We start from the raw sequence: 18,961 nt of genomic DNA on the forward strand, positions 1-18,961 counted from the left end.
TTGCCCAGGGTCACAGAGCCGCGAAGTTTTAAGTATTTGAGGCCAGATTTGAACTGCTGTCCTCCTGACTTCAGGGCTGATCCTCTATCCATTGTGCCACCTAGCTGCTTCAAGTAGTTAGTTTTTAAGACTGGATTTGAACTTTAGTCTTCCTGACTTCAAGTCCATTTCTCTATTCAATTCACTATTATATGCTTCCTTTTTTTCTTCTAATTAGTTTTTGTACTGGCTAACTTGAAAAATATTTTAATTTGGAGTATTGAAAAGATTCATTTGAATTTTAATTTCATGTTTCTTCTCAAAACTTTACATGTTTATATTCTTTGAAGGGTAGAGTAAATTTTTGTCTCCTTTTCCCTTTCCTACCTTCCCTACTTTCCCCAATGCCTCCATTTCTATTTTTTGTTTGAAATTATCTTTTGTTGCTACAGTTTTCTTTTAAACTAACATTCTTAAAATTTTATTCAATTTTATTTTCAGTTCCAGATTCTCTCCCTCCTTCTATCCATTAGGAAGGCAAAAAACAAGTCATGTAGAACAAATTTCTGCTTAACAGTGCTCTGGTGGAAAAGAAAGACCAAAAAATATGCTTTATTCTGCAATCTAAGTTTGTCTTTAACCCACATTTTAAGGATGAAATTATTCTCCAGAGGCTCTTTACTGATTATATATTAAATTGCATTATTGTCAGTAAAGGAATGTTTAATAGGGATCGTTTTCGTGCATTTGCTTATGAGGGTTTTTCTTTTTTGGTGAAGGTGACATGTATAGCTAAAAATAATTATAATCCTTTCACTTTCCTTTTAGTAATCACCAGAGATTTATCATACTTAAATCTCCTGAAATTCAATTTAGATCTTTTTGTTAGTCCTTTCAAACATAGGAAAATCTATGTTGACCATCCCCAGTTGTAATGGTTTTTATTTTTTATTTCTCCCAGTATTTAGGTTTGTCTTTCCTTTAATTATCTAGTTGCTATGTCATTAGGTGGGTAATGATATTAATTCACAAACTATACTTTTTAAGCATATTGCAATTAAACCTGCTTATTTCTTTTTCCCATTGCTTTTTATATGTGATCTATTAGGGTGACTTTTCTTTTCTATAGTATTATTTGATATTGAGGTGAATGCATCAGAATCTATTTAATCTGTCTTAATAACTTAACTGTATTCTGTATTGAAACCTTTGACAATTTAATTTTTCTTTTTTGACACTGATATACATGAAATGAGCTCTCAGTTTTGGTTCTTGATGCCATTTTCTTATCATAATTAGTTTCTGTTAAGTAGTTTTTATGTTTTTCCATTTTCCATTTTCCACAAGTAATTTAAACAAAAATCTTTTATCTCTAGTTTCAGAAAGTTCGTGAGCAAATGGAAGCAGAAATTACCCACTTGAAGCAGGAAAATGGTATTCTGAGGGATGCGGTCAGCAATACGACTAATCAGATTGAAAGCAAGTATGTTATACTAGAAGACTGTTTACTTAAGATATTTGTATCTGAGTGGGAAAGATTAATATATATGATTATGGCATTTGCTGATTGGTAATGGAGAATACTTGTGATTGTTGCCTTCTTTCTAAAGCTGATTCTTCTTTGAAAAAATTCTGCAAAATTGAGACCTAATGAGGATTTTAATTTAGTTAAGCCATTACATGAAGAGCAATGTTTGTGCAATATTTGGACAAGTCTAAGTCTGCCTCCTTTTTTTAGATTAGCTTTCTAAACTGCAGAAGGAAATCTATTCAATAACTTTAGAACTTCCTGGTTCTAACATATGTTTTTATATCTATCTGTCTATCTATCTATCTATATCTATCTATCTATGTGTGTGCATATATATATGTGTGTGTGTGTATTTTTTTAAATTTTCGGTTTTAGTCTTCACTTTTTGTTGCTTGTGTTTTCTGTGTTTGACATAGTTGGTTTTGGTAATTTTATCATTTCTAGACTGATAGCTTTTTTAATGTTGAAAGGACTTTGTATCATCTAGTTTGTTAGTTAATAAGTATTTGTTAAGCATCAGGTACTAGGATTGGCATTGGAAATACAAAAAGGAAATATAAAAGGTCATCCCTTCTCTCAAGGAGCTAGAAATCTAATGGGGGAGACAATGAGTAAACAAATGAGACAAAAAGTAAACAACAAGCAATGTATAGGAAAAATGGAACATTATTAAAAGAGTAAAGGCATTAGAAATAAGAGGAGATGGAATTTTACAGAAATTTTACAGAAGGGGAAGCTAGTAGATGAGGAAGAACTGTATTCCAAGCTTGTGGAACAGTCAGAAAAAAAAAAAAAAAGATTGGATCTAAGGGATAGGATATCTTGCTTGTGAAGAGCTAAGAGGACTGTGCTGCTGGGAAAAGGAATACTAGCTTCCCCTCAATATTAAACATATACCTAGTCATAACCGATAATTATAGTGATTCTGAAACTCTGTGGATCATCATCGAAACCCAAATCCTCATCTCCAACATATGATCTGTCTCCCTGAACCCTTCTCCTCCATAGTCTCAACCAGATGCTATCTACCTCTTCACCAGTGTTCTCTGGAGTGCTTATTCCATGGGCAAAAATATTCTCTTCATCTTAAATCTTTTCCTCTTTTTCTCCTTCTATCTTCTAACAGTCACTGAAGCTTGATTTTTTTTCCCTGATTCTTTTTCTGGCCACTCTTTTTATTACTTGCTTTTCATTCTCCTTGGCTCATTGGTGAAGCTTTTCCCTTACTTCATCAATAATCTCTTTTCCTTTATGATTCATGCAGTCCATATGTACTACTCAATCAAAATTCTGATAGCTGTTTACAGACCTCTAGCTTACTCCCCTTCCTTAGTAAATTCAGGACTTGGCTCGCAATTTTTTCCTTCTCTTCAACTCCTGAACTCATATGAGGGGACTTAAATATATATCCTAAATGTCCTTCAAACATGTCCTTAATCCCTTAGTTCCTTCATCTACTAATTTTTCATGACTTGTTCCTTCTTTCCCATGTTATTCACAGAAAGGAACTTGCTATTACCCCCAAATACATCACTTCTATTTATGAATCAGAAATCTCTTTATCTGACCATAATCAATTTCCTTTCTACCTCATCATCTTTCTCTTTCCAAGTTTTGTTCTTCCATACTATGTCCAATCTCTCCACCCTTCAAGAACTCCCTGTAAAAGTCATTGTAGAATTGAGCTGATTGACTAAGAGGTCGAGATGGGGAAAAGAAGAGACTGGCTAATACACAGAGAGAAAGGTAGGCTACAATATATATATATATATTGAATTGGATGTCCAGTAGACATCTTAAAACTAAACACATCCCAAAATAGAACTCGTTATCTTTCACTGTAAACTGCCACGCCCCTCCCTCCTATTTTCCTTTATTTTATAGGGAGCAATACAGTCCTCCCCATCTTTTACACTTATAATTTAAGTGTATTCTTGGGCTCCCTATTATCTCTCAAACTCCTCAAGGACTCTTCTTAAGAACCCTATATACAATGGGTTGCCAAGGCTTGTCGATTTCACTTTTGCAACATTTCTCAAATATGCCTTCTTCTTTTTTCTGACACTGCCACCATTCTAATGCAGACCATCATTACTTCACCCTGATTATTTTAATAACCTTCTGGTCAGTCTGCCTGCCTCCAGTTTATCTTCACATTAACTTGGAGTTAAAAACAATCAAATTTGTATGGAAGCTCCAACTGTTATAAGACAAAATTCTGATTACTATAAAATTTCAAAGGGATAAATTTTAGGAGATACTCTTGTGTCTTTTCTTTTAAAGGAGTCATAGAGACTGCTAAGATGAATAATATCTAATTTTCATGATATGTAAAAATTAGAACCTCACATTTTTTTAAAAAAAATTATATCTGACTTTTAAAAGTTATATCTGACTTTGGCTATAATTTTGATTGTTTTTTAAGAAGGATAATGAATCTCATTAAATATCATTAATAGCTACATTTAGAGATAGAAAAAGAAAACTTGGAGTGAGTTATTTTTTTTTGTGTGTCTACTTAACAATAACAAGTTTTAACAAGTTTTGCTTATTTCATATGTGTGTTGTAGCAATTTAATTAATTCAATTCTTATTTTCAGGCAGTCTTCTGAATTGAACAAGCTCCGCCAGGATTGTACAAGATTGGTGAATGAATTGAAAGAGAAAACAGGAAAGTTGCAGCAGGAGGAAATTCAGAAAAAGAATGCTGAGCAAGCAGTTGCTCAGTTGAAGGTGACTTACACATTTTTCAGAGATGTGCTATGCCCTTGTGTAAACCTGTTAATTTTACAGGGGCACCACAGTGAATGATAACCTAAATGTAAATTTAGGTTAGCTTAAAGGTGTGAATCTTAATAGAATTTCTGTTCTCTTTGAGGTGGCATGGCTATAGGGAAATGAGAGTTTTGACATAAAAATGACCATACATTGTCATGAACAGTGCTAAACTTAGTTCAAACACTATTTCTGTTGCATGCCTTATGATTTTTATGATTTATGATTTTAAGCAAAACCCTTTACCATTTGAGCCTTAGTTTCTTCTTCTGTAAAATAGGAATTACTGCTATTATAAGGATGAATTAAGATGGTATATATAAAAACACTTTTCAAAACTTCTAATACTATAGAAATGCTATTATTGATATATTGTGATTTTAATATTTATATAGTGACATTGCTGCTTTTTTCACAGGTGTCTGTTAAAATGATAAAGAGACTATTGAAACAGTAATCATTATCTCTTGTTATCACTTACAGAAGACTTGGGTGTTAATTTGGCAGAGAGATAAATGGAACATATAGTACAGAGTATAACTATTTCATTTCTCAATATTTTAATATTTTTCTATATTGGGAGAAAAAAGAGTTAACTTTTTTGATTAACTTTTATTCCACATTGGTTTAGCTCGTGGCATCACAGCATTATTTATGTTGAGTCCATTATATCTTTTGGAATATACTATATGGATGAATAACATTAAAAATTATAGTTGCTCTGGTCTACTTTTTTCAATCACTGCTGATAAATATTTATTAATACAAAGTCATTTTGCTGAAGCTTTTGGATATTTACAATATAAGATTTATCAATAAGATGCAGGCCTATCCTAAAAAAAAGTAATGAAAATAAGGCCCACCTTTTGGTTCAGTTGTTGTAATAGGCACCTCAGGATCTAATAATTTTGAGAGTTCATATGTTTGAAATAATCACTGAATTGTTAATCCTGTTGACATATCATTACCAGGTCTTGTAAATTTGCCATTTGAGGAAGGAAAGTATGCAAAAGATGATTTTGGCAACATAAGTTGAGAGCGACCATTTACTACATAATATGTGATGTTAGTCTGCTGAAAGCTTTTCTGCTCTTTCCTCTCTTTTAAAACCTCAAGGTTCAACTACAAGAAGCTGAGAGAAGGTGGGAAGAAGTCCAGAGCTATATCAGGAAAAGAACATCGGAGCATGAAGCAGCACAAGGTGGGCAGAAGAATTACTCATGTAAAATTTTTAATGAATCCTTAACTCTGCATTAACTTTTAAGGAATAATAATAATTTTCACGTGGATAGTTTTATTGTTTTTGTTTGGTTTGAGAATGATCATTAATTTTAAAGAAAAGAAATTAATTTTGATGTTTCCTTTGTAAGACTATTTTTTTTCTGGAAGTTCTCTGATTTCCCTTATTAAAAGTTATATTAGATATAATATTAGAATATCCATATTTGAATATTCATTTTTGTAACTGTAACTTTTTTCTTTTGTTTCTCTTTGCTTCTGACTCTTTTCTTTCCTTGAGACACAAGGAGATACTGTTATTTCCTCATTTTCTTTGATAGATCTAGTGCCCTGTGAAAGGAATTATTCAGAGACCATGGGACAGAGAATTGAGTTTTTAATTCTCTTATACCTTTCGATTTTATTATGACTTTTTTTGGATGGAACAGAGAGGGAAGATATTTTTGAGTATGCCAAAATATCTCAATTTTCTTTTACCTCTTAGAATCTTGTGTTTAGATTTAAATAATTTCAACTAGCACTATTAAGCATATTCTTTGTTTAAAGCAGTGGAGAAACAACTTATAGATATTGCCTTTCCATACCTAAAAGGGTTTTTAAAAAAATAATATTGAGTCAAACAAGGAGCCTGTGATAGGTAGATATTTCTTTTGTACCCTGACAATGGCATCTCTCAAGGTTTTGCAGCTGTACTTTGAAAGCCCTTCATATTCTAGTCTGTTGTTTTAGACTTATTTCACTTTATTCTTCCTGCATATTCAAGCCAAACTGATCTACTTGGCAATTCCTTGTAGCTAACATTCCTGTGTCGGTGCTTTTGCATAAGCTGTCTTTCATGCCTGGAATGCTTTCCCTCTTCATCCCTTATCTATTGCTGTGTTCAACTTTGGCATGTTTTCTCATTCATGATTCAATTCCAACAGTAGACTTTTGTCTCCTGCCTTAGAAATGATTTAGTGTGTACTTTTTCTTTAGAGAGGTGGCATGGTATGATGGCTCCTGGGATCTCATATACCTGTAAATTCTGTGATTTTGAGGGGAAGGCACTAGTAATTGAGGGAAGGTGAAAAGGTGTCATCCTAGGTTTATACCAGCCCATTTTCCCTGTTAACCATGTTAATAATTCACGTTAACTCTGTTAACCATCTTAACAGTGAATTATTAGATAGTGTGAGAGATTATGAAGGTACTCTTTATATGTGACCTTCTCTACACTTACATAATCATACAATTCAGGCTCTTGTCTTTTTTTCTCTCTGTTTATTTTTTGGCTATGCTATATGCTAAATACTGGAATTCTGAATGTAGGTTTTGAAAATTCAAAGGAAAAATGAAAGCTATTCTCAGGGGGCTGAGAGACACTATATTCTTTTATTCTAGAACCTTAGTGGATCTAGGATAAAAAAATTATTCAGTCTGGAGTTTGAATCTCCGATTTGACTCAGACTCAATTTTCCAGCTATTCTTCAAACTATATTCCCATTTCTATGCTTTTGCACTAGTTGCTTTGTAGGGCTGAAACATAATTTCTTCTCATACCTGTCTTAGAATCATTAGCTTCCTTCACGTATTAACTTAGATGTCATTTAACAGTGTATAAAATATTTCCTTATCATTTCCCAGTGTAAAATATTGCCTTATCATTTCCCAGTGGTTAATATTCTTTTCCTCCTCAAATTATATTAACTTATCTTTGTGCATGTTGTGCACTATTCCTTAAGAATAGACACTATTTGATTTTAAATTTTTGTATCCTTTCACATAGTATGTTGATAATAAGTATTGGATTGAATTGAGATTACTTTCTGTATTGTAAGAGGTCATGGTGTCATCATGGAAGGGTTCTTGGAGATGAGTGCTCTTGAGATGGATCTTAGAGGAAGAAAAGGAAGTTAGGTGAAAATAAATGCTTAGGGATCCAGGAAATAAGTCTTTTTCAGTCATGGGGATGATGGAAGCAAAGGCTAGAAAAGACAAGAAAAAGATTGTGTGTGGTTTGACTGGAGAAAAGAATATTATAAGAGAATTGTGGAAAGTTAGATTGGTGAAAGATGATGGAAGACCTTGACTAGTACGTTTAGGAATTCAAAATTTATATGTTTGGAGTAGTAGAAATGTATATAATAAAAACAGGCCATAAGAAGCTTTCTTGAATAGTGTTGTAAATCAGTAGTATCAAACTCAAGTAGAAACAAGAACCACTAATCCATACATGAAAGTCTTTTCAGATCACATATTGAGTTAGAAAACTATCAACATTATCTGTATTTTATCATGTTTTTATAATTTTGTTAATTATTCCCCAATTACATTTTAAACTAATTTGGGCTGGTTTGTGGCTTGAGTGTCCCATGTTTAATTGTAAATTGTAAATGATTGTGAGTTTGTAAATAATACTCTTCTAGGTAATAAAAATTAGAATCTAATCAATCAACCAGAATTTTTAAAGGGCCAACTATGTATCAGATGCTGAGGGAGTGAAAAGGAGAAAAAAATACAGAAGACATGTTGTAGAGAGAGAATTTGTATCTGCCACTTAAAAAAAAAAATAGTTTTCTATTGTTGTTTCTAGCTTTTAACATTTAACTAGTTTGTAGGACACTGTTGTAATCTTTTTCTTCTCAAAAAGCAGCCAGGTGATAAAAGTTCAGATCTTTTATTTTCTTCAATATAGCCCGGTTAGCTTAGAGGCCTATCTCTCTGCTTGGTTCCAAGAGCTCTCTCCGAATGTCTTTAAATCCAAAGGTCTGGTCCTTCAGCCTCCAGCCAGCTCCAGTCTTCATGTCATTCCGGTGAAATCTCGACTCGTAGCGTCTTCCTCTCCCAAGCACTCTCCAACTGGCCCATTGGCCTATTTATGCTCCTTCCAGAGAGAGGGATTATGGGTAGTTCTACTTAGTACCTTGTTTCAGGTTCTGCCCAAAACATCTTTTTGTAAGATTAGATCAACTCTAACTACTTAGCAATTAGTAAGGATTCCAACATCTCCCCCTTTCTTTTGTTTTAAAACATAGGGGGTTCCTGAGGGGGTACACATAAATCCATCAATATGGGAGGCATTATACATAATTTACATAAGCACATAGCAATATAACACAGGCTAGTGGTAATGTAACAAATAACATGAATCAACATGAAAATTTAACTACTGCAAAAGTCTCATCAACAATCTTTCATCTCAAGAAATCCAATGATTCTTGCAATTGCTTAAAATACATTGCTTTTCTGTTGGTTGATGACATCAGAGTTCTGAATTTCTAAAGTCTCTCTGGGTGTAACTTCAGCTGCTATCATGCCCCACCTGTCTTTTGATTGATACTTTGGAGCTGGGCTTTGCCTCTCCTTCCTCTGGGTCAATATACATTTAGAGGCCCAATGAAAGCCTCGGTTACATTTTGGACATGGGGTTTTGGGTTTTCTCTCACCCTGTCTTCTCACTCTATCTCCATATCTACAATGAGCTCTCAAATGTCCAATTTTTCTGCACTGAAAACATCGACGAGTTTCTCTAGAATTCCTCTGCCAAGAAGGACCTTGTCTTTCCATGTTCATCATAGTCTGGGCATAATAAGCATTTGTGCCCACTGTGGCACAGCGTCTAATGATTTCTTCTAAAGGAGCATTTTTGTCTAGCCCCCATATAATTCTCTTGCAAATCTCATTGGCATTTTCCTTAGCCAAATGTCTAGTCATTATTTCTGTTGCTGCATTGTCTCCAATGGTTCTTATTACAGCTGTTTGTAAACGTCCCACAAAATCTGCAAAAGGTTCATTGGGACCTTGCTCTATTTTTGTGAAAACATTATTTCCATCTTTCTGTCCAGGGAGAGAATTCCAAGCTTTTATTGCAGCCTTAGAAATTTGCTCATACACTGTTATGGGATAATAAATCTGTTCTGAACTCTCTACATACTGACCTTCACCAGCTAGTTGGTCAAAAGCAACTTGTACAATAGCTCCTGTTTGCCTATTGCGTTGGGCTTGAATCCTACATAATTCATGAAACTCTGAAAGCCACAATAAATTTTGTCCCGGCTCTAGACAAGTTTTCGTTATGGATTTCCAGTCATTCGGGGTTAGGATTTCATAAGATAAATTATCCAGTAACATCTTCACATAAGATGATGTAGCCCCATAAAGAGTGCAACCCTTTTTCAAATCTTTAATTTTTCCCAAATTAAAAGGAGTGTATTTTCTCTCTTTTTGACCTGAGGAGTTGAGCTCTTCAATCACAGGATATGCATTTATAAAATCAGATATATCTTCTCCTTCATTTTTTGCCTTAATTAATGCTTTTTCTAATCTTGTTAAATTCTGCTTTACAGGAGAAGCTGACTGTGTTTCTGTCTCTCTCCCTCCCCCTTGTTCCACCCATGAAGGGTTAATTGCGGGGGGAGGGTCATGAGATGTGGAATCACCTAATTCCTCCTGCTGTGAAGTATCATACTCAGAATTGTAATTAACTCCATTCTCATCTGATTCGTCCTCCTTTTCACCTAGTAAAGTTGGCACTTTTTCCTCCTGTACTTTCCTTTTCATCATTCTATCACTTAAATAACTTCTTATAGCCAATTGTATTACATTATATGTATTAATTATTGAGTTAGGCCCATTTTTATCATAGAATTGACAAAGATCCTCTCCAACCAATTTCCATTCATTTAGATCTAATTCCTTATCAAGAGAGAAACAAGGACATATGTCCTTTACAGTTTGTAAAAATTCAGTGATTTGCTGTAAACTTATAATTAAACCTTGGCTTTCCATAACATTAATAATGCTCTCTAAACATTTTCCTTGAACAGAAACAGGCTGTTTTCTAAATATCTGTCCCATCTTAGATGAAATTCTACTTTAACTCTTCTAACAAAATTTCTTTGTTGCACTCACCCTAATTTCTGGGTTGAAGTTTTTTCCACTGGATCAGGATCAGAGGCTTTTCCACTTGAATCAGGATCGGAGCTTTTCCACTGAAATCCACTGAGGGGTCTGTTCGCCCCACGTTGGGCGCCAAAATGTTGTGAGCTTTTTCTTCTTAAAACGCAGCCAGGTGATAAAAGTTCAGATCTTTTATTTTCTTCAATATAGCCCGGTTAGCTTAGAGGCCTATCTCTCTGCTTGGTTCCAAGAGCTCTCTCCGAATGTCTTTAAATCCAAAGGTCTGGTCCTTCAGCCTCCAGCCAGCTCCAGTCTTCATGTCATTCCGGTGAAATCTCGACTCGTAGCGTCTTCCTCTCCCAAGCACTCTCCAACTGGCCCATTGGCCTATTTATGCTCCTTCCAGAGAGAGGGATTATGGGTAGTTCTACTTAGTACCTTGTTTCAGGTTCTGCCCAAAACATCTTTTTGTAAGATTAGATCAACTCTAACTACTTAGCAATTAGTAAGGATTCCAACAGGACACAAAGAGCCTAATTTAATAACAAATTAAGGTAATTCTTGGGAAGTTAAGGTTATTTAAAAAAAAAAATGATTCAACAATTAATTTTAAACATTTATTAAACATCTGCCAGATGCAGGGGAGAGACAATATGGTATAGTGTCTCTCCCCTGCATCTGGCAGATGTTTAATAAATGTTTAAAATCCACAATATGGTATAGTGGATGAAAGTATCAGGAAGACTTGGGTTCAAATCTTGACTTGTACTGGCTCTTTGACTGTTGTCGAGTCATTTAACCTCTTGTTCCAGTTATCTCTCTAGAAGACTCAACTTACAGATGAGTTGATTTATTTTAGTAGAGAAAGTTTCTATAATGGAAGGTTTGCCTGCACTGATGGAATTATAAAAGTAGACTAAAATTTGCAGCTTATTGAACTCACTCTAATTAGCTGGATAAAAAAAAATCCTATAAATTACTACCATACAAAATCCTTTAAAAATACTTGAAATAAAATGGGAAAAGGACCTACATATGTGAATATTTTTGTGGTGGCATAAAATTAGAAATTGAGGTAATGCCTATCACTTGGAAAATGGCTGAAAAAGCTATGGTATATGAATGTAATGAAATACTATTGTTCAATAAGAAATGATGAACAGGATACATTCAGAAAAACCTGGGAAGCCTGAAATGAACTGATGAAAAATGAAATGAGCAGAACCAGGAGAACATTTTATACAGAACAGCAATATCATGTGATGATCAGCAATGAATGACATAGCTTTTCTCAACAATATAGTGATCTAAGACACTTAAAAAAGCTTCATATTAGAAAATGTCCACATCCAGAGAATGAACTGATGGATACTTAATGCTGATCAAAGGATACAATTTTTGCTTTCTTTATTATTGTCATTTTTTTTTTTTTTGGTTTGTTCCTTCCCAAGTATGATTAATATGGAAATGAGTTTTATGTAATTGCACGTTTATAACCTATATCAAATTGTTTACTGGGAGGGAAGGAGAAAAATTTGGAACTCAGAATTTTATAAAAATGAGTGCTAAAAATTATCTTTGCATAGCATTGGAAAAATATTATTAAAATAAAAATATTTAAAATATTGGGTATTGCAGATTTACAGAATAAATATGTGGCCAAGGAGAATGAAGTCCAGGGCCTGCATAGTAAGCTTACAGATACCTTGGTATCAAAACAACAGTTGGAAAAAAGATTAATGCAGCTAATGGAATCTGAACAAAAGAGGGTTAAAAAAGAAGATTCTCTTCAAATGCAAGCACAGGTATCACATTTGTTTTTCATTCTTTTTAGAGAAAGCAGTGCCGGATGGTGTTAAATTACTTGTAAAACTTTAATGAAATGTTTATTAAATAGGACAATCTTGGTGGTATGCTTAAATTTGGGAAACTTCATTATGGAATGGAGGGCTTTAGCTCGAAGTTATGTATTTCACTCTACTAGTAACAGTGCAGCCTTGTGTTTTATCAGTTAGAGATTGTTCAACTACCAATCTCCAGTCTTGAAAATAATCTTTTTTTATTTAAAAAACCGTTTTTTTAAATATTAATTTTAAAGATTTTAAAGTTTTTAAAGATTAATTACCTGTTGTTATTTAACCAATGCTCTTTTTTTCAGTATGAATACACATACTTTGTCTTCATGTTCTTTTTTTTTTTTTTTTTTTTTTTTTGTGGGGCGTGCGTGTGTGTGTGTGTGTGTGTGTGTGTGTGTGCGCGCATGTATGCATGCATGCAAAAGGATCTTCTGGAGCAAAATGAGGCTTTGAAAGCTCAGATTCAGCAATTTCATACTGAGATGGCAGCCCAGGTAATAATATTGTTTTCCTGTTTAGCATTATCAAGTTTTTGAAGGCTATTAACAGCTAAAGATTCTTTTGTACATTTTGTTAAAGTAGTTAATGTAGAAATTTGAGTGTTCTACAAATAAAACCAATTAATGGAATTATGTTATCTCTAATTTTTAGTAATTATAGCTGCCAAAAAATCATCTCGTCCTCATTGTCCCAGTGTTCCATTTACTAGATCACAGAATGAATTTTCTTTATCTGAATACAATTTGTCATTCATAGATTATGCCTTATTTTCTGTGCCTTACTCTTCTTAAAATTTGTTCTTCTTCATGACTTTAGAGTCCGTAACTCTCAATCCTTTCTCAGGTCATCATTCTTGTTGTGACTTAACTTTCTTCACTTTTCAGTTTTGATTTTATGGTTAACTGATTAAGCTCCACCTTGCTTTTTGCTCTTAAATCCTTCCTTGCTTTGTCTTTTCTTGATGCTGCTTTTACCTTACCAAACTTTTATTGCTGTTATTTTTGTAGTTATAGTTTACTCTTATGTCAACCATCTACCACCTACAGGGCATTCAAGCCAACCTTGCTGTAACAGTTGACTTCTAGATGCGTCACATTATCACTGTCGTCTTAACCATTATCTCCATTGGGACTCTAAAGGAGACAGGTCCATGAGCTCTAGATTCTTCAGAATAATAGTATCCCTTAAGCCAACAGACCTGCTTCCTACTCTGCCCCACTGAGGGAAGAAGTCATCATAGAGAAGGGCCCATTTTCCTTATTACCAGCAGCTGCTGGCCAAATATCCTCAGCAGGCAGAGGCACAGGAATCTTGGGAAGTAATTCATCCCAGACTACCAGACTGGCTTCCAGTTTAGCTCTCAGACTCTCATCTCTCCCAACAGCCATTCCCAGAGAAGGCAGGCCAGCCAAACTGAGTGAGCAAGTTCTGGGTAAGTCAGATCACTGCCAGGATCTTAACCATCATCTGTCCTCTGACTAATAGAGACATCCTAGTATCCTGAACCCACAAGTCTCTGGAGCTTCATGTCCACAGTTCTTCATTGTTCTGAGAAGAAATCCCTGTGGAAATGCCTCCTGTAAGATTGCTCTCTTAGGGTCTATCTATGTATTTTGAAGTTCCAGAAAAGAATGTTCTTGCCACTGAAATCCTTGGCACTTCCTGATGGGTCAGAAACAGATTGCAAAGGGTTAAGAAATGAGAGGAGAGCATGTGTAGATTGCTTTTGGCAAAGGTTTATCTTTAGACGGGAAAAGAGATAGGGTAGTGGACTGAGGGAATAGCAGGGTTGCCTCAGAAAAAGAGAACTATATGTAAAACTTGGAATTTCCATTATATAACAGCTTGGTTTTTTATTTTAAATAAATATAATAAATTCAGCATAACATTCCAGGCTGACTTGCTGGCCTTTGCTTTCTTCTCTTCTTTCTGTACTTTTATAAAAATGACTCAAAATACCATTTTTTTTTCCTTTTTTTTTTTTTTTTAATAACTTTTTATTGATAGAACCCATTCCAGGGTAATTTTTTACAACATTATCCCTTGCACTCACTTCTGTTCCAATTTTTCCCTCCCTCCCTCCACCCCTCTCCCAGATGGCAAGCAGTCCTTTACATGTTGAATAGGTTACAATATATCCTAGATACAATATATGTGTGCAGAACCGAACAGTTCTCTTGTTGCACAGGGAGAATTGTATTCAGAAGGTATAAATAACCCGGGAAGAAAAACAAAAATGCAAGCAGTTTATATTCATTTTCCAGTGTTCTTTCTTTGGGTGTAGCTGCTTCTGTCCATCCTTGATCAATTGAAACTGAATTAGCTCTCTTTATTGAAGAGGTCCACTTCCGTCAGAATACATCCTCAAACAGTATTGTTGTTGAGGTATATAATGATCTCCTGGTTCTGCTCATTTCACTTAGCATCAGTTCATGTAAGTCTTCCCAGTCCTCTCTGTATTCATCCTGCTAGTCATTCCTTACAGAACAATAATATTCCATAATGTTCATATACCACAATTTACTCAACCATTCTCCAATTGATGGGCATCCATTCATTTTCCAGCTTCTAGCCACTACAAACAGGGCTGCCACAAACATTTTGGCACATACAGGTCCCTTTCCCTTCTTTAGTATCTCTTTGGGTTATAAGCAGGCTTTCTTTCCTTTTTATTTATTTTTTTCTTTTGGTTATCCTCTTATGTCTTACCTTCATGGTAAATTATTCCTTACTTTGACTATTTACTTCTTCCCCTCTCCAGGCCACCCTATACACTTACATATCCATTGAAGAGGAAAACCAACCCATGTAACATAACGTATAATAGACAAAATAAAATCCCAATTTGGATGTTCCAGAAATGTATGCTTTTTACTTTTTGTCAGTTTATCATTCCTTTATCAGAAGGTAGACAACATGTTTCATTATCACTTCTCTAGACTCATGGTCATTGCATTAATTAAAATTCTTAAGTCAGCCTAATTTTTGAAAAAATGTAATAAAAATGTTGAACTTGTTCTATATTCTTTAAAATTCAGTGAAAACAAAATTGTAAGATGAATTTTCTAACTTTAAAATGTTACCAATCTGCCTTTTGTGGAAAGTTGGTTGGTAGTCTGAAGTTATAAAACTGAAAATATATCTATATAGTAGGTTATTTTAAAGTATATTATAAAACTCTGATAATGCCATAATGTAAAAAAAAAATCATCATATCCTTTGAACCTTGGAGGTCATGGTCAGCTTATAATTTCAACCTTGAATTTTAGTAAGAGAATATTATATAAGGTAAAAAGAAAGCAAAGTACTTATTAATTCAAATGTTATGGAGGAGAACAAGTCTCAAGCCTTACCCTTTGCAAAAATTATAACAAATTTTAAAACACCAGTCAGGATTCATGTGATAGGGGAATATCATTGTAAAATGATATTTTATTGATGTTTAAAATTGTTATTTTAAAAAGACATATGAAATCGAATATTTCGCATTTCTTTAATTGGCTTCTAAGATAGATCATTTTAGTATTATAATTTATTGTAAAGGAAAAAATTTATGTGATTACTTGTTTGCTTATTATTTATCATTTGTATCCTTATCCATTAAATCTCCTACTGTAATGTAGTTCTTTACTTGTGGCTGTCACTTAATTCCTAGGTCAGAGTTTTAAAAATTGAATGTTTTTAAATATGCAAGCTAAAATACATAGCATTGTAAGGTAAATCAGTTATCTATCAATCTATCATCGATCTGTCTACATATCTATAACCCAAACAAGAATAAATATCCCAAGTTAATAACCTCTGTACTACTTTAAGGATCTTATTAGGTTTTTTTTTGCATATTTGAAGATTTTGTTGCACCATGTTTATATTTCCTTTCAAATATATATTTCTATTGACTCTGCTTTGTTTTGTTTTTAGACCTCAGCTTCAGTCCTAGCAGAAGAATTACATAAAGTGTAAGTCTTCATAAATTCATATATTCTTTAAAAAAAAAAAAGATAATTGCATGGTCATCATTTAGTCACTGTAGCAGGCATAGCATCTATCATTTGATTTATAGATTTGAAATAACTCCTTTGGTGTAGTAGTGAAAGAATTCTACTTCATCTTGCTTTTCTTTCTATTATACAGAAAACAAAAAATTCTTTCTTTAGCAATTAGTTCACAAAGACTTGATTTAATTGTTGGGTTAGGAATATCTTAATACAGCTTGAGTAATGATAGTATATTAAAATTTTTGTAGTGTTGTCTTTTTAGAGGTTGTGTTATAAAAATAAGAAAATCATGACTTCTGATTTGTCATAAAAAATTTAAGTGTACACATCTAAAAATGAATATGATAATAGCAATGTTTCATATTTTAGTCATTTCATTGTTTGAAATAATTTATGTACTAGTAAAGGTTTAAATTCCTTCAAATCTACCACAGACTTATAGCGGATGATTTAATTATTGTGGCCAAAAATTTCAAATTGTTCTTGGTGATCAGATTTTTTTTTTTCATTCTGAGACTTCTGATCACAGATAGGCAGGTTCTTAAATGATCTTCCACTTAGCATCCTGTATTTGAAGCTTATTAAGTCTTTTAGATCCTACTAGGCCTTGTGTTTCGCTGATAAGGCCTTGGGAATGAGACATCAAATGTCTCTCAATGAGACATCAAAATAAAACTTAAATATTGGAATTGTTAAGATAATATTTACTGCCACCAGGACTCTACTTTTTTTTGTCACTCATGACATATTTATTTTTAAAGGATTGCAGAAAAGGATAAACAGATAAAACAGACAGAAGATTCCTTAGCAAATGAACACGATCTTTTAACAAGCAAAGAAGAGGAGCTTAAGGTATTGTAAGATGGTATATAGCCATAATGTTAAATATAGGTATTAAGGCTGAGAATTGGTATTTCTTAAAACAGAAGAACAGTTTTATCATGTAGCTGATAGCTTTGCTTTTATCATTCTGAGAACATTTGAGAGAAAAATAGTTCTGATAATGGAATCATTTGCATTAATGAAGAATGAAAAGACTTGTCAAAAAGAGTTTGAATGGTTTCCAAAAGACTTTAGTATTCCCTTCTAATGAGTAAAAGCTTATTCCCCCTAGGAAAAAAAAATTTTCATCAAAATACTTAAAATGTTTTGGTGCAAGACATTTGCTTGATGCTCTATAAAAAAATTTAAAGTTAAGAGGACCATCTTTGAATTTCAAGTTACATATTTTTTTATTAGCATATTCTATAAAATGCAAAGAGTGTTTCAATTTTCTAAAATAATAATAGTTAACATTATATAGTATTTTTAAGGTTTACGGAATGCCTTAAGTGTGTAATCTCAAATGAGACTCACATTTCTATGATATATATGCATGCATATATATATGCTATATCATTAGTTTCATTTTACTTTTGAGGAAACTGAGACAGAGAGATTAAATTATTTGTACAGGGTCACATAGCCAGCATTTGTCTGAATCTGAATTTGAACTCATATCTTTTTCGACTCCATGTCTACCACTCTGTTAACTAGGTCACCTAACTTGATTTCCCCCTCCTTTTTCTAGGTTATCCAGAACATGAATTTCTTTTTAAAAGCCGAAGTGCAAAAATTGCAAGCTCTGACAAATGAACAGGTAAAACTATACATTGGTAGGTAAGTTCCAAAAAGCAAGAAAGTGCTTTATAACTATTTTTACTTCATTGCAATGACCTGATTTCTTTATAAGAGAAAAGAGGCATAATGTCTAATTGTAGTGACTCATTACTTATACCAGCTATATTGCACTAGAAAAGGAATCCTGTGTTTTTACAGGTGATGATGGCTTAGCCTTAGTTGCCTCTCTTTGTAAATGCTTTAGTTGTCGATGAAGTGATTTATTTTGGAATAGAAAGTTGTTGATGTAACTAACCTATTTGAAAAAAAAAATATATATATATATATATATATATAATTTTGGCTTATTTTTAGTGTTTCATTTGGCCTACTAAGGATATTAAATTGTATAGGTTGAATAAATGGAAATAAATTTATTTCCAATAAATATTGGAAAAATAATGTGTGATATAATTGTAAGATTTTAGATGAAATAAAACCCCTAACAGTGATTCCAAATAGAAAGCAGCATGACTCCTATGCAGAGCTACTCCCATGTTGGTGGACCACATAGTGTCTTCTTGTCATTTTTTGTTTTTTTGTGTGTTTTTTCTTGTATTAATGTTTTTACACTGATAACTCTATGGTTTCCTTAGAATTCTACATAAGACTAACCACAATATCCTGTAGATCTATCCATTTCTTTAAAAAGTGTATTAGGGATACCAGTGTCCTCCTAAGATCTGTTTATTTCTAATCTCTTCTTCACTACTTCACTACTAGTGGGAAGTTGACCCACTTCCTTTTTGATTATATCTTGCCCACTGTTTTTTTACATTCAAGTCTTTTTTTGGCAGCATATCATTGTCTACCTTTCCCATGCATGTGTCTTCCTATTACTCCTTTTGTTATTTATAATTTTGATTCTGATGTCTTGTGGTTCTCTGATTCACAGCTTAAATAGATAGTTTATTGGTGAAGATAATGATTTTTTTGCAGCATTGAGCCTTTTGGGATTCTGTAGCATTATGGAAAAAAATATAATCATGCCATAACTCTTTCTCCTTAATTTTGTCAAGTTTATTATCCATCTGTAACACTTTTTT

General features: G+C 33.3%; 1 protein-coding gene across 8 annotated transcripts in view; it reads left to right on the plus strand.

Moving 5' to 3' along the window:
- Positions 1-18,961, plus strand: part of KTN1 (kinectin 1) — a 141,004-nt gene that overhangs the window by 52,646 nt on the left and 69,397 nt on the right. For all 8 annotated transcript variants that reach the window (XR_007950660.1, XM_051977714.1, XM_051977715.1 and 5 more), the window contains 8 exons: positions 1,356-1,462; positions 4,111-4,243; positions 5,402-5,486; positions 12,041-12,207; positions 12,684-12,752; positions 16,180-16,217; positions 17,018-17,108; positions 17,827-17,895. Coding sequence is in view for 7 of the 8 variants with exons in the window: in XM_051977714.1 (XP_051833674.1) it covers positions 1,356-1,462; positions 4,111-4,243; positions 5,402-5,486; positions 12,041-12,207; positions 12,684-12,752; positions 16,180-16,217; positions 17,018-17,108; positions 17,827-17,895 (759 nt within the window). In the remaining variant the exon portion in view is untranslated. The remainder of the gene's footprint in view (positions 1-1,355; positions 1,463-4,110; positions 4,244-5,401; positions 5,487-12,040; positions 12,208-12,683; positions 12,753-16,179; positions 16,218-17,017; positions 17,109-17,826; positions 17,896-18,961) is intronic.

Source organism: Antechinus flavipes, chromosome 2 (assembly GCF_016432865.1).
Source record: "Antechinus flavipes isolate AdamAnt ecotype Samford, QLD, Australia chromosome 2, AdamAnt_v2, whole genome shotgun sequence".
NCBI lineage: Eukaryota > Metazoa > Chordata > Mammalia > Dasyuromorphia > Dasyuridae > Antechinus > Antechinus flavipes.